The 25829-nt window shown below is 46.0% G+C and overlaps 1 protein-coding gene across 2 annotated transcripts in view; it reads left to right on the top strand.

Moving 5' to 3' along the window:
* FIBCD1 (fibrinogen C domain containing 1) overlaps positions 1–25829 on the top strand; it is a 503247-nt gene that overhangs the window by 364784 nt on the left and 112634 nt on the right. For both annotated transcript variants that reach the window (XM_082263080.1, XM_082263081.1), the window contains exon 5: positions 4–140. In XM_082263080.1, coding sequence (XP_082119206.1) covers positions 4–140 — 137 coding nt within the window. The remainder of the gene's footprint in view (positions 1–3; positions 141–25829) is intronic.

The raw sequence follows: 25829 nt of genomic DNA, 5'->3' as shown, positions 1-25829 counted from the left end.
TAGGCTCCAAGCCGAGGGATTGTTATGACATCTTGATGAGTGGACACCAAGAGGATGGAGTCTACTCCGTGTTCCCCGTTCACTACCCCTCTGGATTTCAGGTCTATTGTGACATGACAACTGATGGCGGAGGCTGGACGGTGAGTCATTTGAAATGAGATTTATCCAAAATATGTTCATGTAAATACACTATATGCAGATTTAAAATGATGCTCTAGTCAGAATTAAAAATTAAACCTTCATCGGATGTTCCCTGCCTGTCCTGATGTCTGTTGGAGATGCGGGGAGGAGGGGGGTTCCTATCTGCATGTGTTCTGGTCTTGTGATCGTTTACAGTCCTTTTGGACATCTGTTCTTCGCATTGCTCAAAAATGTACTGATCACACCCTTACGCTAGATCCGGCCCTCTTTCTTCTCCACCATCACAATTTCCCGAGAGCGTCTTATCGGAAATCGATACTGCCGCTCCTGTTCACAGCATCAAAGAGCTGCATCCCCCCCGCTTTGGAAACAGACTCAGCCCCCTACGGTAGCTATGTGGCTCCGTAAGGTTACCTGCCTCAATGAAATGGAGAGAGGTGTTGGGCGCTAGTGCCAAAGGGGTGTTCACCAGACGCAAAACAGCCAGATGACCGGAGGCTGTTTGCAGATCAGACTTCAAGGTTATTGTTAAAATTCAGGGCAGCTATGGCAGGTAAAGAACAGGAAATCCCGCTGGCAGCAAATAGAAGAAAACAGGCGCTGCTGAAATTAGCAATAGGCTTTATTACATGACAAACAATAAGTAGTAACTCACATGTAATATTGCTCTAATCCATGTTCCATAATGTGGCCGTTCCCCGGATTCAGTCCTCAGTCATGCCTGGCTGCGGGACGGTCAGAATATGGAGGACTGAATCCGGGGAACGCCACATTATGGAACATGGATTAGAGCAATATTACATGTGAGTTTCTACTTATTGTTTGTCATGTAATAAAGCCTCTTGCTAATTTCAGCGGCGCCTGTTTTCTTCTGTTTTGCCTCAATGAAATGGAAGACCTAGTTGCCACTGAGCACGGTACCAGGGACAAGTTTCTGAAACGTTGGTATTACAGGCATGAATTCACATTTACGACAGAATACAAAGATTTAATAGCCTGAAGGTGACTGCCGCTTTGGGGTAGGCCTTCCCCCCCCTCTCCTCCCCCTCCCCTACCTACTGCCTCCCCTCCACCACCTCTTTCCCCCCCTCTAGCTCTCACCACCTCTTTCCCCCCCTCTAGCTCTCTATATCTGTCCTTCTTTTTCCCCCACTCTCCTCTTCTGCTAGACCCGGGAGATTGGGGCTCCTTTCTCTGCTCCTTTTCATAACATTTAGCCCGTCTTCTGGGCATGCACTCTGCTCTCCCCCCAAGGGGGCATACATGCACTAGACCCCTCGGTAGCTAATACGATGCCTCTGGACTCTATGGGTGTCTCTCCCAAATACCTGTGGCCGGCCATGAGATAGATGCCGGAGGGTGGGAGGGTCTCCCTGGAGATGTCCTATGAGTTTTTTTGTCTCCTATAGGTCGTTCTGCTTACAACCGTGGTGGCCCACAGGTGGTCTGCTTCTTCTCCCTACTCTCTCAAGATGTCATATTTCAGATCAACGCTAAATTCTTGATTACATATATAGTTACATAGTAGGTGAGGTTGAATAAAGACAATAGTCCATCCAGTTCAACCTGTGTAGGTGTGTGTGGCCGTAATCATCTCTCATACCCCTGAATGTTCTGATCCTTGAGATGTACATCCAAGGAGTCTTTTTAAAGCCACCATACTTCCCGCAGAAACCACCTCTTGTGGTAGAGAATTCCACAATCTTGTAGCCCTAACAGTAAAGAACCCCCCACGCTGCCTGAGGTTAAAACGCTTCTCCTCTAATTGCATTGTATGCCCTTGAGTCCTCATGCAATCCCTTCGACTGAATAGCTTTTTTTCTATGCCGAGATCACCATTGAGATATTTATAAATTGCTATCATGTCCCCCCTCAGGCGTCTCTTCTCCAGGGAGAATAAATCAAGCGATTTCAGACGCTCTTCATAATTAAGGTCCTCCAATCCCCTAATCAGTTTAGTTGCCCTTCTCTGGACTCTCTCCAGCTCCAACACATCCCTCCTGAGGACTGGCGACCAGAACTGGACAGAATACTCCAGATGTGGTCGGATCAGAGTTTTAGAAAGTGGAAGGATTATAGTCTTATCTCTGGAATACATCCCTGATTCTCTGTTTGTACTTTGATACTAGACCGCTGTTTCTTCTTTGTACCTTCTGTTGCCTTATTGTATGCCTTTATGTTTTATTAAATAAAGAATTTATAAAAAAAAAAAAAGTAAACCTTAGAATGCCTGTAGTAGACAGTTGTGGTTTTCACAAAGGCATACCTAGAGTGTGCAGGCCGCCCACTGCTTAAAATTGACGTGTTGCCAATAATCTTCTGATTGCATCGTTTGAAGCATGACTCATGCACCATGTAACTGTGAAGGCCAGATATCCTTCGTCCTGTCCACTGTTTGGTCCTCGCTACCTCTCACAGTAAGAGAGGGAACATTAACAAAGATTCATGTGATGCAAACCTGCATCACTTCTTACTTAACGTTTCCATGCCCTGTTAGCATTAGCAATCCATCAATTTATTTTACTTGTTGCCTGGAGATCAAAAATATGGAGATCACCATTTTTCTAGCTGAGAAGCATTTAAGATTTGCTTGTTCTATTGGTAGCATTGTAGATAACTCTCATGAGGGTATTTCGTAGACTCAGAGCTATATATACTGCTTCTCTTATGGTTCTACAGTAGCTTCCCTCGAGGAGATGACAGGAAGAGAGAGAGCAGTACAGAAACAAATCCCATTTTTCTTTTTGAACTTTTCTCTGTCTCACCAGCAACCTTTCAAATAAAGAGCAGTGGCAATGATGCCCAGCCTAAGGACAAAAGCTCCCTCTCAAAGCAAAGGAACCGTAAGATTTCCCCCCTTACATAATCGATTTTGTGGCCATCCGCTTGCTTTTCGTCACCTGAAAAGGAAATGGATAGTTACGATTTTTTTTTTTTTTACTTACCTTGTTATTGTAGAAAAATATACTCACCTTTCTTCCACTTCCACCCTCTGCGGCCGCAGCCCGCGCCGTCACTTACGGTTTGCAATGATTCCTGGGAGCTGAACGTCATCGCTCCCAGGAATCAATGCGATGGCACCGGCCCCGCAATCCCTGCTAAACAGCTTCCAGAAGCTGTGGAGGAATGCGGCGCGGCACCGGAAGGGACGAGCGGGGTCGGTGCAGGCGCGTTCTGGGAGAAGAGGACACGGAAGAGGACGCGCTGGCTTCAGCTGCCCACATCCGAGATGGCAACGCTGGAGAAGAAATTTTAAAGGTAAGTATTTCTTCTTGCAGGTAAGTGTGACCCGGGACAGTACAGAGGCTATCCATTGTGTAATGTACTAGCCCTGACTGTCCCGGGGGTATTTTTATTGAAAAATTTTTTTCATGGCCGGAACTCCGCTTTAATGACCAGGCCATATTTTGCGATTCGGCACTGCGTTATTTTGACGGAAAATTGTGCGGTCGTGCGACGTTGTACCCAAATAAAATTGATGTCCTTTTTTCCCACAGATAGAGCTTTATTTTGGTGGTATTTGATCAACTCTGTGATTTTTATTTTTTGCACTATAAACAAAAAAAGAGCGAAAATTCTGAAAAAAAAAAAAATATATATTTTTCACTTTCTGCTATATAACATTCCCAAAAAATTAAAAATCTAAATTTTTTAACATTTTAGGCCAATTTACTTTCTGCTACATATTTTTGGTAAAAAAAAAAAAAAAATCGCAATAAGCATATTTTGATTGGTTTGCGCAAAGGTTTTTGGGAAAGATTTAGGTAATTTTTGTGTTTTTTTTTTTATTTTTTTACTAGTAATGGCAGCAATCTGCGATTGTTAGCGGGACTGTGACATTGTGGCGGACAGAAAGGACCCCTGACTGACATTTTTGACACTTTTGGGGGGACCAGTGAAATTACTACAGTAATCAGTGCTAAAAATATGCACTGTTACTGTAATAATGACACTGGCAGGTAAGGGGTTAACAGTGGGGGTGATCAATGTGTTAAATATGAGCCTAAGGGAGTGATTCTAACTGTATGGGGGCGGGGCTTATAGAATGACCATAGAGACATGTGATCCTATATAGAAGGATCACAGGAGCTCTGTGATCATTCTAGAGAGAAGAACGGCCAGCTGTGTTTACAACAGATACTCGTCCTTCTCTCTCAGCGGGGAGCAATCAAAGGCGGCAATCGGAGCCGCCTGCCCCGTGCATCTGAATCCCCGCTGCCGAGTTGGGGCGGGAGCGCGCGCTCGCCCCCTGGCTGCCGGCACACGACCGACGTAGCCCTACATCGGTTCACGCAGGAAGGCCAGCCTGCCGCAGTATATATGTGGTGGGCGGTCTGGAACCGGCTAGTAATGCTACCCATATCCTTGCGAGCCCCCCCAAGGGCAGTTGATGCATTTTTCTAAAAGCATACCTGATCATAAATCTTTTCACAATAGGACATGGTGATACAGAGTTAGAAACGGACTGCTATTCGGGAAGGTTGTCCTGAGCGCAAAACTAGATAAGAACAGAGCCACTGCTAAGGCAAAGGGACGTTTTCAAGTTAAAAAAAAGAGAGAGCATGCAAATACTATAAGTACAGTTATTGAATCCGCACAGCTAGTAATGTTTAGGCCGCTTCAAAGAAAAGTTCTGGATTTTGAAAAAAAATATTTCTAATCGGATGCTGCATCTGTCCCCCGCCGGCTCTGCACTGAGAACTGAGCGATCAAAGTAGGGATAGACCGATATGTTTTTTTCAGGGCCGATACCAATATTTTGGCCACAATGTATCAGTATCGGTTGCTATGGGCCGATATTTTGTACATTTAACGTTTTGAAAAATAAAGAATTTTTGACACAAATCTGGTACTGAACATGTTAATTTTTGTTTAATGCTTAATGGCTGGCTTGCTGGCACCCTGTGATGGATGGCTGGCTGGCACCCTGTGGTAGGTGGGTGGCTGGCTGGCACCCTGTGGTAGGTGGCTGGCTCGCACCCTGTGGTAGGTGGGTGGCTGACTGGCACCCTGTGGTGGGTGGCTGGCTGGCACCCTGTGGTAGGTGGGTGGCTGGCACCCTGTGGTAGATGGGTGGCTGGCTGGTACAGTGTCTATGGGCGGCTGGCTAGTACAGGGTCTGTGGGCAGCTGGCTGGTACAGGGCCAGTGGGTGGGTGGCTGGCATCAGCATACCAAGACATTTTGGACAATTTCATGCTCCCAACTTTGTGAGAACCGTTTGGGGTTGTCCCTTCCTGTTCCATCATGACTGCGCAGTTTTGTTCCACTTTACAAATACAAGAACCCAAGAGTTATACACCATTGTTCGCCATAGTACAATTACACAAAGAAGTGATTAATGGTTCTGAGACATCATTTAGTAAGGCCTATGATTTTTGATGCCAGTCCTGCCCCTAACCACTGCATAATTATTTGTGGAGCATCATGGCTCCTCCTTGAAGTTGGTATCCAATTCCATAGACACAGATTGGCTACAATTGCCCTTGTGGTCTCTTAAAGAATAAATTCACCCTCGAGAACATGTTACGTGTTACAGCCATTTCTAGGGTTGAAATAATATATTCCCACTACTGCAGCTCACCCCCCCCCCCCCCAATCCCCACCGCCTTACTTGTGACAGTAGGCCAGGATATTCTCCCTGCACCCACTGTCACAATGAGAAAAGAGTGTGGTCATGCCACGCGGACGCATCATTCACAGAGTTCTGTGAATGAATAGACTACAAGTTGCATAGTTAGTCAGGTCCATCTAGTTCAACCAATAAAAAGGAAAAAAGAAAGAAAAAAGCTGATAGCTTGTAGTTCTCAATGATCTTTGAGGGTGCTAGTGAGCATCCTCGCAGTTCATTGATTCTTCCTGGACTGAAGTAACTGCCTGTCCAAATCGGAGGTACACTGACACTCTGCAGGAGCCTGACACTGCACTCAGGATCTGCTTATCGCGGGTGCAATGCTCTACAGGCTCCAAAAAAAAAAACAAAATCGTAAATGCACATTTTTACCTGCAAAAAAGTGTGCATTTATACTGTATATATTTTTTTTTTTAAAGTGGAATTCTCTATTAATGACCCTGAAAAGGAAAATAAAGAGCCACAGAGCCCAGCAAGTATACTGTGTATGGCAGTGACGGCTAGCCTTGGCACCCTAGATGTTTTGGAACTACATTTCCCATAATGCTCCACTACACTGCAGAGTGCATGAGCATCATGGGAAATGTAGTTCCAAAACATCTGGGGTGCCAAAGTTCACCATCAATGGTCTATAGCAGCCTTTCTCAACCATTTCAACACAGAGGAAGCCTTGAAATACATTTCTGGTCTCGGGGAACCCTTACATCACTGGTATATGGAGTAGGGGCAATAACAATTCCACATGTAGAACAGATGTTGGATTTGTCCTAAAGGCGTTGACGTGGAAAGCATGATGGGGGATGGCTTGGTGATAAGGGATCCACCCCAATCCTACCTGACTCCCTCTACCCCAATTTTGGGGCTGCCGTGGCATGCTTGATTAAACAAGACATCGGTTTACTTTTGGATTTAAAGTAAACCTGTACTGAGAGAATATGGAAGCTGCCATTGCTAACCTTCCCTTTTGATAATTTCAGTTGCCTGGCTCAATACTTGGTAGGCCACCTACCTGGGGCAAGTAGGCTAATCAGGAGTTCCTAACTGACTCTGACAATTTACCTGTATGCATGTTCCAGGTCAGTGACTCAGAAAGTCTTGAATTCCAGAGACAGACGGGTAACTCGTTTTCTTAGGAGATCAGCAGTGAAACCTCTCATATTTACTTACAGTGGCAAGTAAAAGTATGTGAAACCCTTGCAATTAACTCGTTTTCTGTAGTAATTTGCCAATAGAAAAACACAACATGCTAAGGCTGGTAACACGCAGACAAGTCCAATTTCTTATTAAAAGCACCCATTAAACTTTCACAATACTGATCCCATAGACTAATTACTTTAACGAAAGCCAATTGAAGTCAGTAGTATTCACACCTGGAGTAAACATAATTAAATGAGTTTAGAGGTGTGGTTTATAGTTGTAGTGGAGCTCCAATACCCAGCCTAGGTATCTCCGCTGTATAATCCTTGAAGCTGAGGAAGTACTCAAATATCCACGGCAAAATCCCCCCCCCCCCATTCCCCCAGTACCTTGACACACAGTTCTGGGAGTCAACTGGTTTACTGAACACTCTCACACAATATATGCAGCACAGGGAAGCATTCCCCTCCCAGTCAGAATACCCCATCAGGCCAGGGGTTGCCTGACTACATTATCATATGCAGATGAAACAGTACACAAAGATAGAATCAACCTGAACTAATTATCTAGCCATCTGGAGAGAAATAACACGTGACTTCATTAACAATTAACAATCAACAATGGGACAGACAGGCCCAACCAATACACATCACACCTCATTACACAGACAATAGGAAAAGACTGCCAGTGACAGACTGACCGTCTCTGACATGGAACAGAGGCCAATGTGATTAGCTCCCTCAATGAACGTGTTCAGAATCAAACAGGCCAGGAATAGTTCTCAAATTTCTCGAGAAACATGACATGAAAAAAATATCACTGTCCCACTCGAAGCAATCCAAACCACAATCTGTGTCCATTCTGCTACAATAGTTACTTTGAATGATAAACTACACTCAAACATAAAAGCAGGGCTTTTTTCAAAGGGAAGGCGGGGCAACGCAGTTCCGGCACCTCTAGCACTGAATGTATGCCATGGCAAGGGGTGCTGGAGGGTCTACTGATGCTGGATCTATTGATGCTGGAGGGGATCTATTTTTGAATGGCAATCTATTGTTGCTGGTGGAGGATCTTTTGATACCGAGGGTTAATTGTTGCTGGAAGGGATCTACTGTTTGGGGAGGGGGTCTACTATTCCTGGCTGCTAGAGAGTCTATTGATGCTGGCTGCTGGGAGATCTTTTGCTGCTGCTGGGGGTCTATTGCTGCTGGGGGGGTATATTGTTGTTTGCTGTGGGGGATCAATTGTATTGCTTTTCTTGTTATCATAACCAAATTCCATACATTCCACTACAAAATTATACTTGGCTCTATATTCTCTAAAAGGGGCTGTAATGGAAGCTGGGTAGGGGGTGGATCCAAGTGTCGGTGCTCAGAGGTGGAACCAAGGGTTAGTGCTCGAAGGTGGGTAGGGGGGCGGAGACACAAAGTAACTTAGAAAGGGGAGTTCCTGCACCTTTTCTCTGAGAAAAAAAGCCCTGCATAAAAGTATTGCTGTTCAGAAGAAGCATCAGCTGATGTGAACCATGCTTCGCAAGAAGTAGCTTTCTGAAGACATGCGATCAAGAGTAGCTGATTTGCATAAGGTTTGGAAGAGATATAAAGCAATCTAGAAGTGTTTCGGCATCCATCAGTCTACAGTGAGACAAATTGTTTATAAATGGAGACAGTTTAGTACTGTAGCTACTCACCCTAGAAGTGGGCGCCCAGCCAAAATGACTCCCAAAGCACAACGAAGAATCCTGTGAAGAACCCGTGAGTAACAGCTAAAGGCCTGAAGACATCACTTGAACTGGCAAACATCCCAGCTCATGAGTCTACCATACGTTAGTCTTCGAACAGGCAGAGCACCTTGGCAAACTGCAACGCTACCGGGAAAATGTTTGTGTGAACTGATGAAACAAAAGTTGAATTGTTTGGAAAAATATTCAGCACTATGTATGGTGCAAAAGGAACACAGCTTACCAACATCAAAACATCAACCTAACAATGAAGTAAGGGATCATGGTTAGGGCTTGCTTCACAGCCTTACGGTCTGGACTTCTTGACATCAGAGGGAAAATTAATTCCCAAGTTTTATAAAATATTCTAAAGGATAATATCTGGGTGGCTGCCAGCCAGCTGAAGCTTAGTATAAGTTGGTGATGCAGCAGGAACATGGTCCTAAGCATCAAAGTAAATCCTGATAAAAGAAAAGGAATTGGCAGCACTCCAGGTTGAGTCAAAATCCAGATTTATTGACTGGACATCCAAATATGACAATCGTGACAAGGTAGACGCGTTTCACACACTGACTGTGTGCTTAATTATTACCCAAAGTAAATCCACCACAGACTGGTTTCAGAACAAGAAAATACGCCTTTTGGAGTGTCCTAGTCATAGCTCAGACCCTAAGCCCATAGACATGCTGTGGAGGAACCTCAAGAGTTGTTTACCTTAGACATCCTACAAATATGTCTAAGCTGAAAGAGCTTTGTAAAGAAGAATGGTCAAAAATTCCTGACTGTTGTGCAGGTCTGATCCAGAGCTACCAAAAAGTACTTACTTGAAGTCATTGCTGCCAAAGAAAGTTTGACCAGCTATTAACTTCAAGGGTTCACTTACTTTTTTCTCCAGCACTGTGAATGTTTATTGGGTGTGTTCAATAAAGACACTAGAAATTAAAATGGTTTGTGCTGCATCAGCTTAAGTGCATTTTGTTTGTCTATTGATGTGAGGATCAGATCACATTTTATGTCATTGTATATATAGATTTAGGCTCCTAGACGCTGTTATTACCATATTTTTCTGCTCCTAGAAGCTAAATAGTGTTATCCTATGTGTCCATGAAAACTATTTTAAGTTATTTAGGGGCAGGGCAGAAACTAGGGGGGGGGGGGGCGTGTGCCACGGGCACAAACATCAAAGGGGCACCCACCCGCCCTGGGAGCCAAATTGAGTGATAACTGTCAGCAGCTGCCAACTGACACTAGCTGGGATATGGCTATGATGGTTAGATTGGCCTGGACTGATTCTCTCACTGTCTGTATGTGTGTCACATAGTCACTGACCTTAGCTGAGCTACTGCCTGCATTTGTATTCAGAGAGCCGCCAACCTCACACCCCCAGGCGGCTGCTCAGGAAGACAGCAAGCCTGCACTGCCACTGATCGCAGGGCAGGGGGAGCTGTGATCAAATACCACACTTTACTTCCTCTGTTCGGAACTGCTCCACCAGTGCCACCTTCCAGCTCCGCCATCCCCTGAGTGACTTTAGAGTGTGTCCAGGTGTCCTCCAGTCACTGCCCCCATCACACTGCCCCTCCCCCACCTGTGACACTGCCCCCCCTCCTGTCACACTGCCCCCCTCCCATCACACTGTCCCCCACCTGTCACACTGCCCCTCCTCCCGTCACACACTGCCCCTCCTCCCGTCACACACTGCCCCTCTTCCCGTCACACTGTCCCCCACCTGTCACACTGCCCCCTCCCGTCACACTGCTTCCCACCTGCCACACTGCCCCCTCCCATCACTCTGCCCCCCCCATCACACTGTCCTCCACCTTTTACACTGCCCTCCCTCCCGTCACACTGCCCAGATACCATTCTCCCGTCACACTGCCCTCCTCCTGTCACACTCCCTCCCACCTGTCACACTGCCCTCCTTCCCATCACAGTGCTCAGATACCGTTCTCCCATCACACTGTCCCCCACCTGTCACACTGCCCCCCTCCCGTCACACTGCTCCCTCTCCCATCACACTGCCTCCCTCCTGTCAGACTGCCTTCCCCTCCCCATCACACTGCCCAGATACTGTTCTCCCATCACACTGTCCTCATCTGTCACACTGCCCCCCCCCCCCCATCACACTGCCCAATACCGTTCTCCCATCACTCTGTCCCTCCACCTGTCACACTGCCCCCCCTCCCATCACACTGCCTTCCCCTCCCCATCACACTGCCCAGATACTGTTCTCCCATCACACTGTCCTCATCTGTCACAATGTCCCCCACCTGTCACACTACCCCCCCCCATCACACTGTCCAGATACCGTTCTCCCATCACGCTGTCCTCCCCTGTCACACTGCTCCCACTTTCCTGTCACACTGCCCCCCACAACTATCACACTGCCCCCCTCTCCTGTCACACTGCCCAGATACCCCTCTCCTGTCACACTGCCCAAATACCCCTCTCCTGTCACACTGCCCAGATACCCCTCTCCTGTCACACTGCCCAGAAACCCCTCTCCTGTCACACTGCCCCCTCCCATTACACTGTCCCCCACCTGTGACACTGCCCCCCCCAAATGTTTCACTGCCCAGATACCCCTCTAATGTCACATTGCCCCCCTCCCGTCACACTGCCCTGATACCCCTCACCTGTCACACTAACACTCCTCCCGTCACACTAACTCTCCTCCCGTCTCACTAACTCTATTCCCGTCACACTGCCGGTGTGACAGGAAGATGATGTGGGGCTCTGAAATCTGAGCGCCGGGAATCCAAAGCGATCCCTATTATTCCAAACTACTGGGGTTATCAGGATGGTGAAAGAGGATGGCTATTAGAAAGGGGAAATAGGGGGTTTATCAGAATGTGAAATGGGGGAGGGGATTAGAAGTGGTGATTTTAGCAGAATTGGGAGGGGGATTATATATGCAGATTTTATCAGACCAGGGAAAGTGGGCTTTATCAGAATGGGAAATGGGGGGGGGGGGGTATCAAAACGGGGAATGAGCACTTTATTGAAGAACCAAAGGACATTATATAGGTGATGAATAGAAAAGACTAGAGGTGATTTCACAATGGTTCTGTGACTGTCATCTACATCCAGGGTTAATGATCATCAATATCAATGATATTATAGAGGTGGCACCTACAGGACTGGGACTCTGGGAGGCTCTGGCTATCATGGACCGGTCTGGAAACCTTGTACTGGGAAGGAAGGATTTGGTGGGATCTCATACTTTCTAGATAAATCAGCCCTATGTACACTGACACATTAGTAAACTTTCAAGTTATGGGGAAATACTGATATACTGTATATATTATTATGATTAATATTATTATTACCATCATATGGCTTATTTTATAAAATAATAAAAAGTTAATAATAATAATAAAAGAATAAAAAGTAATTACTACACTTGATGTCTAAACCAAACAGCAGTCAGCACAACACTTGAACTAGTGCAAATAGTAAACAATATAAATAAAATTTGCAGCGCTAAACGTGAACAACATACAATGATAATAATAAACCTATTAAGGTAAATTAAATGAACGGAATCAATAGTGAGTGTGACGAGACCAACCTCGCCACATTGCATTGGAGGAGCCTGGTTGCCCGCCTGCTGCCTTTGGATTATGGACCGGCAGCTAAAGGGTTAATTTTACGGTGCAGAAGGATTTATTTCTCGCTTTCTGCACAGCCGTTCGTTAATTACCGAACAATCTATCTACCGAACAAACAGCCCCTGGTTCTAATTCGTATGGATTTGGTGAATGCAGGGTGACCAGGAGGGTGTTGAACACTGAAAATATGGTTTGGACATTACTACAAATGGGACAGTCATATTCAGGAAAAATGTCTCCCTTGTAATATGAAGATTTTTTTCCCATTTGCCATGAGGTCTCTGAACAGGAAGTCAACTCCTAATATGGTCATTACAGGAAGTTCTGAGGAGACTGACTGTCTGAGGTGGCTCTCCATTCACCTATTGTCAGGTGTGCTAATGACCTCACCTGTGTCTGACTATTGTGTACATTGCTTGCCCCCTGGGGCTTCTGTCTCCTTGCATTGGTCAAAGCTATCTGACCAATCCCTGTTGACTCATTTTGAAGCCCTCATTTGCATGGCTAGGAGAGGACCTTATAGGGAACTGCAGGTATTGTGCAATTGACCAATGGGAAAGCGGTTGTTGGGGGAAGGATGTTCCAAATCCTGTATAAAAGTGTGCTGTGTTCTTCCAATAAATGTTGTTGTTGTTCCCGTTTTACCCTCAACTTGGAGCTTTGTATTCACTGTATGCTGTTGGAGACTGATTGCTAGAAGTGTAAGCTGATGTACGCTTTTCCTGTTCGTCTGCTAGCAGCTATTCGTGAGGTTCCAGGTTGGAGTGCTATTTTGTATCCAGTTCGGGAGTTTGGTGTCCTGCAAGTAGCTTTGCCTGTCTCTCAGAAAGGGGCATATTGCCTACGCGGATTTTAACCCCTTGTCTGCTGAAACGGTCCGTTACAGTGACAATATATATATATGTAATAACTCAAAAGTTAAAAATGTCCAAAAAATGATATAAAAAGCATGAAAAGTTCTTATTGCCACAGTAAACCTGAAACCAAAATTTTTCAAAACTGTGCGAACGGTGAATAGAAATAATAAAACGTTGTGACACAGTCCACCACCAATCGTTTAAAGAGGCTTACCGGAGTAAGTGGACCCAGCTTGACTGGGGTGACTCGTACATTGGTGTAGGGACACCTGGAGTACCGGGGGAAATTGTTGAATGGCATCTCACATCAGTTTCCTTCACAATTCCTTGTATCAATCAGGGTAAAGTTAGATGTATACTCTCCCACTGTTATTCAAATGTTACGGAAAACGAAACAAAAATGCTCAATATAGTATCAAACCATAAAGGAGAGGTATTTATTAAAAGTTCAGAACACTTACAGTTAGGTAGAATAAAAAGTGCTTATCAAAATAGATCTGTATACAGCTTCAATCCACAGTAGCATGGACAGGACTCGACCCAACGTGGTTCGTCTGCTTAGACATCTTATTTATTTATTACACTTCTCTCTCTGGGCAGGGGGTGTGTGGTTGGAGAACTTCTCTCTTGAATTGGGGTTGGGGGAGCGGAACTGAATCTTTGCCCCGGGTGAAAGAATGTCTAGCTTCACCACTTCAGCATCTAGGAGCAGAAAAAAAAGTTTTGTAGAGTTTTTTTTTTTAAGTGTTTTTCCAGCAGAAAAAAAAAAACAGCGGAATACTGTCAAACGCTACTACCTTTTTTTTCCGTTAACCGCTCGCACTAGAGTGTTGCGATTTGGTCTGCTTGCCACTTCATTGTGACTTGAATGCGATTTCTGACAATCTCAATGTACTGCGACGGCTACGTCTAATCAAAAAAGCACAGGGTGTTGCATGATTCTTTTGCCAGCAAATAAAAAAATTCCACCCCTTCCCTCCCCCCCAAAAAAAAATCCATAGCAGACCCATAGATCAGGTTTAAGGGGAACCCTATGCCAATTTTTTTTTTTTTTAATGTCATGGTGCCCCCCTCCAAAATACATACCAGACCCTTATCCAATTTCCCCCTCCTGAACCATACCAGGCCACATGCTCTCAACATGAGGGGTGCTTTGGGGTAGAGCGGATCCTTCCCAAATCAACTTGTCCCCATGTTGATGAGGACAAGGGCCTCTTCCCCACAACCCTGGCCCTGTAGTTGTGGGGGTGCGGGTGGTGACTTATCAGGATCTTTTTGCATCTTGTCATTGCTGTTGTGCAACAATAAAAGTGTATTGATGAAGAAGCTATCGTGTTGTCAGCGCATGTCTATTGTGGGGAAGAGGCCCTTGTCCTCATCAACATGGGGACATGTTGAAGGCATGTGGCCTGGTATGGTTCAAAATGGCAGGAGAGGTGCTCACTCTTCCTGCCCCTTTCCTGGCCTGCTGGGCTGCATGCTCGGAAAAGGGTTTGGTGTGGATTTTTTTTTGTTGGGGGGGGGGCCCCCTTTTTTTTTTTTTTATATTTTGGCACAGGGTTTTTCTTAAAATCCATACCAGATCAGAAGGGCCTGGTATGGGTTTAGTGGGACCCCCCATGCAGTTTTTTTTTTCTAATTTTTTAAATTGCCAGCAATCCAGTTGTCAGTGGAAAACCCACTGCTTTTGTTCCCACTAACAAAAGTGTTAGTAGGAAAGGGTTAAAATGTTCCAAGGTGCAGCCTCATTCTCTTGGTAAAAGAAACAGGGGGTAAATCCACTCGTGCTCCCCCCTCAGCTCCACACTCACCAGAAGACTGAACCCCTGCAGGGGACAGAGGCACCAACAACTGGTTTAATACATGGTCCTGTATCTCCTCCTCCGTCTCACTGGGTCTGATCAATGGGAATTCTCCTCACAGGATATATGGAGAAGAGAGGCAACTCATAGTGTGAGTCTGTAACAAATGCATTTATTTTTAAAAACAGAAAACACACTTACAGCGGTACAAGGAATACAAGCAGCCTGCGAAAAACACTATGTCCGGAATGCAGTGCGTTCCACGGACCGGAAACTCTGAACCAGAAGTGACGCGATGACGCTGTATTCTCTTCCCTACGCGTTTCATCAGAATGACATCAGGAGCCTGATTGATGCGTTTTCTGTTTTTAAAAATAAATTATTTTGTTACGGGCTCACACTACGAGTTGCCTCTCTTGTCCATATACCCTGTGAGAAGAGTTCTGAGTCATTTTCTAGCAAAAAAAGATGATTTTTACATGTAGGAGAGGAATTCCGGAATTCGCCTGGTATGGAAGAGGTTAAAAAAAATGCTAATGTGCATGGAGCCTTAACCACTTAAGGACCACCCGCCGCAGTTATACTGCAGCAGGCAGCCCCTCCTGTGCAAACCAACGTAGGTATACGTTGGTCGCGCGCCTGCAACTAGGAGGCGAGCGCGCGCCTGCAGCTAGGAGGCGAGCATGCGCCGCCGGTGGCGCCCTACTGCCCCCACAGCAGCAGGGACTTCAATGCACGGGGCAGGCGGCTCCAATTGCCGACTGACACCTGCGATCGTTTCCTGCCGAGAGAGAAGGACGGGCAGCTGTTGTAAACACATCTGACCGTTCTTCTCCCTGGAATGATCACAGAGCGCCTGTGATCCTTCTATGTGGGATCACAGGTCTCTATGGTCATTTCACAAGCCCCGCCCCCATACAGTTAGAATCACTCCCCTAGGCTCACATTTAACCCCTTGATCACCCACAGTGTTAACCCCTTCCCTGCCAGTGTCATTATTACAGTAGCAGTTTAGATTGTAAGCTCTAATGAGCAGGGCCCTCTGATCCCTACTGTATTAAAGTGTATTGTATTTGTACTGTCTACCCTCAAGTTGTAAAGCGCTGCCTAAACTGTCAGCGCTATATAAATCCTATATAATAACAATAAGAGCCGGTTTACACTGAGGCGATCCGACTTCGGGGGGGGCGACCTGTGAAGTTGCGTGCACCACTGTGCACCGCGACTTTGGCGCGACTTGCAGGGACTTCACATAATGGAAGTCTGTGCAAGTCGCTCCCAGGACGCCCCAAAGTAGTACAGGACCCTTTTTCTAAGTCGGAGCGACTTGTGTCGCTCCTATATGAATGGGTCCTGTACTACTCAATGGACCGCGACCGGCCGCGACTTGTCAGGCTGACAAGTCGCCTGACAAGTTGCGCTAGTCTGGATGGGCTCTAACAGTGCATATTGTTAGCACTGATTACTGTAGTGTCACTGGCCCTCCACAAAAGTGTCAAAAATGTCAGTCAAGGGTCCGATCTGTCCGCCGCAATGTCGCAGTACCGCAAAAAAAAAATCGCAGATCGCCGCCATTACGCGTTTAAAAAAAAACACCAAAAATGACAGAAATCTTTCCCTTAGTTAGTAAACGCAATAACTTTTGCGCAAACCAATCAAAATATGCTTTTTGCGATTTTTTTTTTTACCAAACATATGTAACAGAAAACAAATTGGCAAAAAAATTTTAAAAAAATTAGATTTTTACATTTTTTTTTGCGGAATTTCATATAAAAAAATGTGAAAAATATTGTTATTTTTGCAAAATTGTCGCTCTTTTTTTGTTTATAGCGCATGATCAAAAAATCGCAGAGGTGATCAAATACCACCAAAAGAAAGCTCTGTTTGTGGGGAAAAAAGGACGTCAAATTCGTTTAGGTACAGCGTCGCACGACCGCGCAATTTTCCGTTAAATTCAAGCAGTGCCGAATCGCAAAATACCCCCTGGTCAGGAAGGGGGTAAAATCTTCCGGGGCTTAAGTGGTTAATATAATAAACCAGTAAAAAGTATAAAAAAAAAAATTAAAAAAAAAAATCAATGGCGAGCCGTCCCCAAAGGCTGGCTTTCCATCAGCAAATTATAAGCAGACAGGTCCTCTTCAAGCCCCTCCAACTGCATTTTTATTTATCTAGGTAGGAGAATCCATAGGAGTATAACTCTTTATAACAATTTTATGACTACTATTGTACCTGACTATTCTGTAATATCACACGGAGTGGGGTTTTTTTTTTTTGTACTTCTATTTGCTACCTTTCTAGATTGATATATATTTTATGAAAAAAAACCCTCTGCTTCATACTTTGCAAAACAGCTTCTAATATTCCTGACACACCTCTGTAGGCAATATATCTCTAACCGACGCAGCCTGTATTTTACTTGTGACTGACATTTAGCGTTGTTATGGTGAAAATATAATACATTCCCAAATGTCATCTTGCAGAATACATTTGAGATCATCACAGAATTTGCAGTCTAGAATATAAACAATATTTGGGATCGACACCCCCTCCCCGTCACAGCCCATGGGGCAGATTGCAGCTTTACCGGAGATTAAAAAATTAATGAATTTTAAATATTTTTTTTCTATCCAAAAGCATTGGCTTTATGTGTAACATAATATTTTAGTAAATAACAAATATTGTTTATTTTCATAGCTTGTTTAGTACAATTTTTAGTTTATGTTACATTATGTGGTTTGTTGGATGCGTGTACTTTTATTGTTAATTTCGCCATATTTTGCGTCAGTACACTCAAAACTGATATTTGGTGGCTTAACCTCCCTGGTAGTGTTGAGCGAACACGGACTGTATTATTCGTGTTCGTACCGAATAATTGGATTTTTTGTACCCGAACACGGACACGGACACTTTACTGTATGTTCGGGTAAAAATCCGTGTTCGGTCGTTTTATTTCCGGGTTTTGCATGCTTTGGCGCTCTTTTCATGGCGGGCTTTCAACAGCCAATCAACAATCGTTTAACTGGTGTGCCTTAAGCCATCCCAGCCATGCCTGCAAATGTCTCAGTAGCTGTGATTGGCCGTCTGAAGCATGTGACCAAGTCTTTATAAGTTCGAGGCAGCCGCAGCGGCGTCATTATGCTGCTTAGATTCAGGGACAGAGCACACATCAACGTGCTGGCTGCTGATTAGGGAAAGATAGGCAGGAAAAAACCATTTGTGTCCGGATAGAATTGAGGGACAGGTCGGAGTGTTTAGGCAGGGCGAGTTGTAGGCATTTTAGGGATAGAGTCTGCTGAATTATAGGGTCAGTGTCTTCTACAAACTACAATCGATATTGCTGTGTGGGGGGTGGGGTCTGCACTCAATCCTGATCTACGATCTCTTCTCAATCCTGTTAGGGACAGAGTCTGCTGAATTTTAGGGAAACTGTGTTCTACAAACTACAATCGATATTGCTGTGTGGTGTGGGATTGGAGATAGGCAGGTGTCAGTGATCCACATCCATTTTTCTGTGTGTGAGCTGCAGTGAACACAATCTTTTTGGGCTGCAGTGAACACAATCTTTTTGGGCTGCAGTGAACACAATCTTTTTGGGCTGCAGTGAACACAATCTTTTTGGGCTGCAGTGAACACAATCTTTTTGGGCTGCAGTGAACACAATCTTTTTGGGGTGCAGTGAACAAAATCTTTTTGGGGTGCAGTGAACACAATCCTTTTTGGTGTGCAGTGAACACAATCTTTGTGGGGTGCAGTGAACAAAATCCTTTGTGGGGTGCAGTGAACACAATCTTTTTGGGGTGCAGTGAACAAAATCCTTTTTGGGGTGCAGTGAACAACATCCTTTTTGGGGTGCAGTGAACACAATCTTTTTGGGGTGCAGTGAACAAAATCCTTTGTGGGGTGCAGTGAACACAATCTTTTTGGGGTGCAGTGAACACAATCTTTTTGGGGTGGAGTGAACAACATCCTTTTTGGGGTGCAGTGAACAAAATCCTTTTTGGGGTGCAGTGAACAAAATCATTTTTGGGGTGCAGTGAACACAATCTTTTTGGGGTGCAGTGAACACAATCTTTGTGGGGTGCAGTGAACACAATCTTTTTGGGGTGGAGTGAACAACATCCTTTTTGGGGTGCAGTGAACAACATCCTTTTTGGGGTGCAGTGAACACAATCTTTTTGGGGTGCAGTGAACACAATCTTTGTGGGGTACAGTGAACAGAATCTTTGTGGGGTGCAGTGAACACAATCTTTGGGGGGTACAGTGAACACAATCTTTGTGAGGTGCAGTGAACACAATCTTTGTGGGGTGCAGTGAACACAATCATTGTGGGGTGCAGTGAACTCAATCTTTGTGGGGTACAGTGAACACAATCTCATACTTCTGAAGGTTTGAGGGTGCTGCCTGTTCCATACTCCCCCTACTCCTCATCTAGCCTTTTAGGGGTACAAACAATAGTAATTGGGGCCTAGTGTGGTTGTGTACGTGTGATATACATACACTTTTTTGGGATCATATTTTCTATTCCGCTATTTAATCAAAAACCTTTGGGGATCAGTTAAATTGGGGGATAGTCTGTGTTGGTACGTGTGAGAGAGATCCACCTTTCCAAGTTGTTGGGGTTCATCTCATACTTCTGAAGGTTTGAGGGTGCTGCCTGTTCCATACTCCCCCTACTCCTAGCCTTTTAGGGGTACAAACAATAGTAATTGGGGCCTAGTGTGGTTGTGTACGTGTGATATACATACACTTTTTTGGGATCATATTTTCTATTCCGCTATTTAATCAAAAACCTTTGGGGATCAGTTAAATTGGGGGATAGTCTGTGTTGGTACGTGTGAGAGAGATCCACCTTTCCAAGTTGTTGGGGTTCATCTCATACTTCTGAAGGTTTGAGGGTGCTGCCTGTTCCATACTCCCCCTACTCCTAGCCTTTTAGGGGTACAAACAATAGTAATTGGGGCCTAGTGTGGTTGTGTACGTGTGATATACATACACTTTTTTGGGATCATATTTTCTATTCCGCTATTTAATCAAAAACCTTTGGGGATCAGTTAAATTGGGGGATAGTCTGTGTTGGTACGTGTGAGAGAGATCCACCTTTCCAAGTTGTTGGGGTTCATCTCATACTTCTGAAGGTTTGAGGGTGCTGCCTGTTCCATACTCCCCCTACTCCTAGCCTTTTAGGGGTACAAACAATAGTAATTGGGGCCTAGTGTGGTTGTGTACGTGTGATATACATACACTTTTTTGGGATCATATTTTCTATTCCGCTATTTAATCAAAAACCTTTGGGGATCAGTTAAATTGGGGGATAGTCTGTGTTGGTACGTGTGAGAGAGATCCACCTTTCCAAGTTGTTGGGGTTCATCTCATACTTCTGAAGGTTTGAGGGTGCTGCCTGTTCCATACTCCCCCTACTCCTAGCCTTTTAGGGGTACAAACAATAGTAATTGGGGCCTAGTGTGGTTGTGTACGTGTGATATACATACACTTTTTTTGGATCATATTTTCTATTCCGCTATTTAATCAAAAACCTTTGGGGATCAGTTAAATTGGGGGATAGTCTGTGTCGGTACGTGTGAGAGAGATCCACCTTTCCAAGTTGTTGGGGTTCATCTCATACTTCTGAAGGTTTGAGGGTGCTGCCTGTTCCATACCCCCCCTACTCCTCATCTAGCCTTTTAGGGGTACAAACAATAGTAATTGGGGCCTAGTGTGGTTGTGTACGTGCGAGATACATACACTTTTTTTGATCATATTTCCTATTCCGCTATTCAATAAAAACCTTTGAGGATCAATTGAATTGCGGGATAGTCTGTGTCGGTACGTGTGAGAGAGATCCACCTTTCCAAGTTGTTGGGGTTCATCTCATACTTCTGAAGGTTTGAGGGTGCTGCCTGTTCCATACTCCCCCTACTCCTCATCTAGCCTTTTAGGGGTACAAACAATAGTAATTGGGGCCCAGTGTGGTTGTGTACGTGTGATATACATACACTTTTTTTGGATCATATTTTCTATTCCGCTATTTAATTTAACTGGGCCTCCATGCGAGACCTGTGTGCCTTGTTGCGCTGTTTTGAGTACTCCACCAACATGGCCAGTGGCAATGACGCCGTTCTCAGCTTAACTATCCCACTTCTATGCCTCCTTGAAAAAACAATTCGGGCGATGATGGAAGAGGATGTGGCACAGGATGAGGAGGAGGAGGAGGATGAAGAGGTAACATTTCCAAGGCTTTCAGGGCAGTCATTCGCAAGGGGCTCCGAGGGTGGGTTCCTGCACACGCAAACGCCAGGGACGCAATTGTCCAGCAGGGGCACAGTTCTGGAGGATGAGGAGGAGGAGGAGCTGGAGGAGGAGATGGAACCATGTTCACAGCAGGGTGGCACCCAGGCCAGCTCATGGCCATCACTGGTGCGTGGCTGGGGGGATACAGAGGACACGGACGATACACCTCCCACAGAGGACAGCCTTTCGTTGCCTCTGGGCAGCCTGGCACACATGAGCGATTACATGCTGCAGTGTCTCCACAACGACCGCCGAGTTGCCCACATTCTAACTTGTGCTGATTACTGGGTGGCCACGCTGCTGGATCCCCGTTACAAGGACAACGTACCGTCCTTAATTCACTCACTGGAGCGCGATCGCAAGATGCGCGAGTACAAGCGCACGCTGGTAGACGCCATGCTGCTGGCATTCCCATCTGACAGCGGGGCCACAGTGGAAGCACAAGGCAGAGGAGGAGGAGGAGGAGGTCGCCAACGCAACCAGGGCACCGCCAGCACCTCAGAAGGCAGGGTTAGCATGGCCGAAATGTGGAAAAGCTTTGTCAGCACGCCACAACAAACAGCAGCACCAGCAGCTCAGATGGAACGTCTTAGCAGGAGGCAGCATTTTACCAACATGGTGGAGCAGTATGTGTGCACACGCCTACATGTAGTGAATGACGGGTCTGCCCCCTTCAACTTCTGGGTCTCCAAATTGGGCACATGGCTTGAGCTTGCCCTTTACGCCTTGGAGGTGCTGGCGTGCCCTGCAGCCAGTGTATTATCTGAACGGGTATTTAGCACGGCTGGGGGCGTTATAACAGACAAGCGCAGCCGCCTGTCCAGAGACAATGTGGACAAGCTCACGTTCATTAAAATGAACCAGGCATGGATCCCACGGGACTTTTCCGTACCTTATGCAGAATAGCAATGGATACCGACCTTACCCACCCATTGTTCCATTTTTGCTCTTTCTCACTCTTTTGGGGTGTACCCTCATTTAAAATTTTTGAAAAGAAGCAGTGTTGGCTACCTCGTCCTCCTCCTCAGGGCCAGATTAATGTAGGGGCTATTGGAGCTGCAGCTCCAGGCCCCTACCTTTTATATAGGCCCCGGGTTGGCCATATTCACTGTTACCGCTCTTCTGTCACTTGTAAACACAGAAGTCTGGCTTCTATGCTCGCTTCCCCAGGCAGCACCCTCAGAACCTCCCCACACAGCGTGAAGGCCGGACAAGGAGGGACAGTTGGCGATGCATGGATGTGTTTATGGGCTTCAGAGACAGCATCCCATGTTGAATTAGGCATGCATGGCTGCACCCTTCCTCCTCTGGGTGCATGGCAAGGCACGGCCCTTAAGGCCCTTCAAAATCCTCAGCACCAAGCCCATGATGCTGTTAATCCGGCCCTGGTCCTCCTCCACCGCCGCTTCCACCTACACCGCCCATAGGTGTGCGCAGCCTATTGCATTAAGGTGTGCACCCCAAAGTTGAAATACACATGCATGTGTTTGCCAGCAGGGAGAGTAATGTATCGGGGCCATGTACCTGTAGGCAAGGAGAAATAGAGCAGAGCAGGTCCCAGGGAGATCTTTCCCATCTCCTCACTGGCAATGCTATGTGCCCTAGGTGATTAGGGTGTGCCCAGGCACACCCAGCACACCCTGTGCGCACGCCTATGTCACCGCCACATCCACCACCACCTCAACCTCCCTCCTACTCCATATGGGCCTCGTCCTTCAGAGATGAAGAAGAACATTGTTTTATTTTTCTGTTTTTTTTTTTGTTGTTTTAAGTTATTTCCCTATCCACATTTGTTTGCAGAGCACTTGCCATGCTCTTAATTACGTTTTGCTGCCATTTGCAGCACTCTAGCCCTTTCCTTTGGTGTTTTAGAGCCATTTTAGTGCCTTAAAGTTCGGGTCCCCATTGACTTCAATGGGGTTTGTTGTCCGGGAAAAGTTCGGTAAAAGTCCGGGACACGGACCCGGACTTTTTTTTAAAGTTCGGCCGAACCCGTCGAACACGGACATCTAGGTGTTCGCTCAACCCTACTCCCTGGCGGTTTGATTGTGTCAGAATTTTTGTGCAAGAAGCGGTACATTATTTTGCATGGAAATCTGTTTTATATTTTAGGCCTGTCATTTTTAGGAATAACTCACTTAAATCCAGGGCTTTTTTTCAGCAGGAACGTGAGGGAACGCAGGTCCGGCACCTCCAGCACTGAATGTATGTAATGGCAAGGGGTGTGCTGTAGGGTCTACTAATGCTGGATGCTGGGGGATCTATTGTTGCTGTAGGGGATCTATTTTTGCGAGGTGGTCTACTGTTGCTGGGGAGGTCCATTGTTGCTGGCAGGGGATCTACTGTTGCTAGGGGAGGGGGGCAATTGATGCTGGAAGGAATCTACTGTTGATGGAGGAATCTATTGTACCCAACTTCTGGAGAGTCTAATAATGCTGGCTTTTGGGAGATCTGTTGTTGCTGCCAGGGGTCTTTTGTTGCTGTGGTGATATTTTGTTGTAGGGGTCGACTGTTGCTAAGGGAATCTATTGTTGCTGGGGGGGTATATTGCTGCCGGCTGCAGGGGGGGGTCTATTTTACAGCTTTTCTTGTTATCATTAACAAATTCTATACAAATTACTTAGCACAGCAAAATTATACTTTATTTTGCATGGAAATCTGTTTTATATTTTAGGCCTGTCATTTTTAGGAATAACTCACTTAAATCCAGGGCTTTTTTTCAGCAGGAACGTGAGGGAACGCAGGTCCGGCACCTCCAGCACTGAATGTATGTAATGGCAAGGGGTGTGCTGTAGGGTCTACTAATGCTGGATGCTGGGGGATCTATTGTTGCTGTAGGGGATCTATTTTTGCGAGGTGGTCTACTGTTGCTGGGGAGGTCCATTGTTGCTGGCAGGGGATCTACTGTTGCTAGGGGAGGGGGGCAATTGATGCTGGAAGGAATCTACTGTTGATGGAGGAATCTATTGTACCCAACTTCTGGAGAGTCTAATAATGCTGGCTTTTGGGAGATCTGTTGTTGCTGCCAGGGGTCTTTTGTTGCTGTGGTGATATTTTGTTGTAGGGGTCGACTGTTGCTAAGGGAATCTATTGTTGCTGGGGGGGTATATTGCTGCCGGCTGCAGGGGGGGGGTCTATTTTACAGCTTTTCTTGTTATCATTAACAAATTCTATACAAATTACTTAGCACAGCAAAATTATACTTGGCTCTGTATTCTCTAAATTAGGTGGTTCTTGGAGGTGGGTAGGGGGTGGAACCAAAGATGGTGCTCGGGGGTGGAACCAAGGGATGGTGCTTGGAGGTGGGTAGGGGGTGGAACCAAGGGATGTGCTCAGAGGTGGGTAGGGGGTGGAACCAAGGGATGATGCTGGGAGGTGGGTAGGGAGTGGAAACCAAGGGATGGTGCTCGGAGGTGGGTAGGGGGTGGAACCAAGGGATGGTGCTCGGAGGTGGGTAGTGGGTGGAACCAAGGGATGATGCTCAGAGGTGGGTAGGGGGTGGAACCAAGGGATGATGCTCAGAGGTGGGTAGGGGGTGGAACCAAGGGATGATGCTCAGAGGTGGGTAGGGGGTGGAACCAAGGGATGATGCTCCGAGGTGGGTAGGGGGTGGAACCAAGGGATGATGCTCCGAGGTGGGTAGGGGGTGGAACCCAGGGATGGTGCTCGGAGGTGGGTAGGGGGTGGAACCAAGGGATGGTGCTCGGAGGTGGGTAGGGGGTGGAACCAAGGGATGGTGCTCGGAGGTGAGTAGGGGCAAAGACACAAAGTGAATGCAAAGGGGGGGGGGGTTCCAGGACCTTTTATACTGAGAAGAAAAGCCCTGCTTAAATCTGTCCAAACAAGAGTCTAGTAGACATCCCAGGTATGATACAGGTTGAAACACTAAATCATAAATTATAATATAATAATAAATGTCATTGTTTTCGAAGTGGAGATATTTCATTATGAGGGAGAATCTGTACTCTAAAATGACTGCGCCAAAGAATGGAGTGGCAAGTAATGTATTGGTTGTCCAATACCACTTCCGTAGGGGTTTCCCCACAACTCCCTGAAGGATTATTAGGCCCAGAAATTTCCAAATGTCCTCTTTTGTCACCGGTTGCCACTTTCTGCATCTTGCAAACTTCCGATGTGTAGCCAATTGTTGCTCTTTGTACCGGCTTGTCTCGGAAACTTTTTTAATAACCTCATCGGTCAGAAATAATTGTAGGTATGCCAAGGGGTTGTCATGGTCAACGTCAACTTTCATACCAGGTGCTCCAGTAAATGGGAGTCTTGGGGGCGCTGCCTGATCCGTACCGCAGTCAATAAAGCACCAAGTTCTCACATCACTGAGCTCAGTTGCAGAATCGTTGCTGTCACCACTTTGCCTTTGTACAAGATCTGGATGACTGGTCTTATATCTGCCCCCGCCTCCCCTGTAATTTTCTGCAGTCATTGGGTGGACCTACTCTGTCCCCTCTACAGTTTTGCTATTTGCACCAGCTATGCGCATCGCAGTGATGATGTCATTCTCACTGCTATTTTTCCAAAGTAATATTTGGGTTTGGATTTTGAGGAATATATTCAAAGCGGAGTTCCACCCAAAAGTGGAACTTCCGCTTATCTGCTTCCTCCACCCCTACGGTGCCACATCTGG

Source organism: Pelophylax lessonae (genome assembly GCF_965119305.1).
Source record: "Pelophylax lessonae genome assembly, chromosome: 7".
NCBI lineage: Eukaryota > Metazoa > Chordata > Amphibia > Anura > Ranidae > Pelophylax > Pelophylax lessonae.
This window is presented reverse-complemented; position numbering and strand designations above follow the sequence as displayed.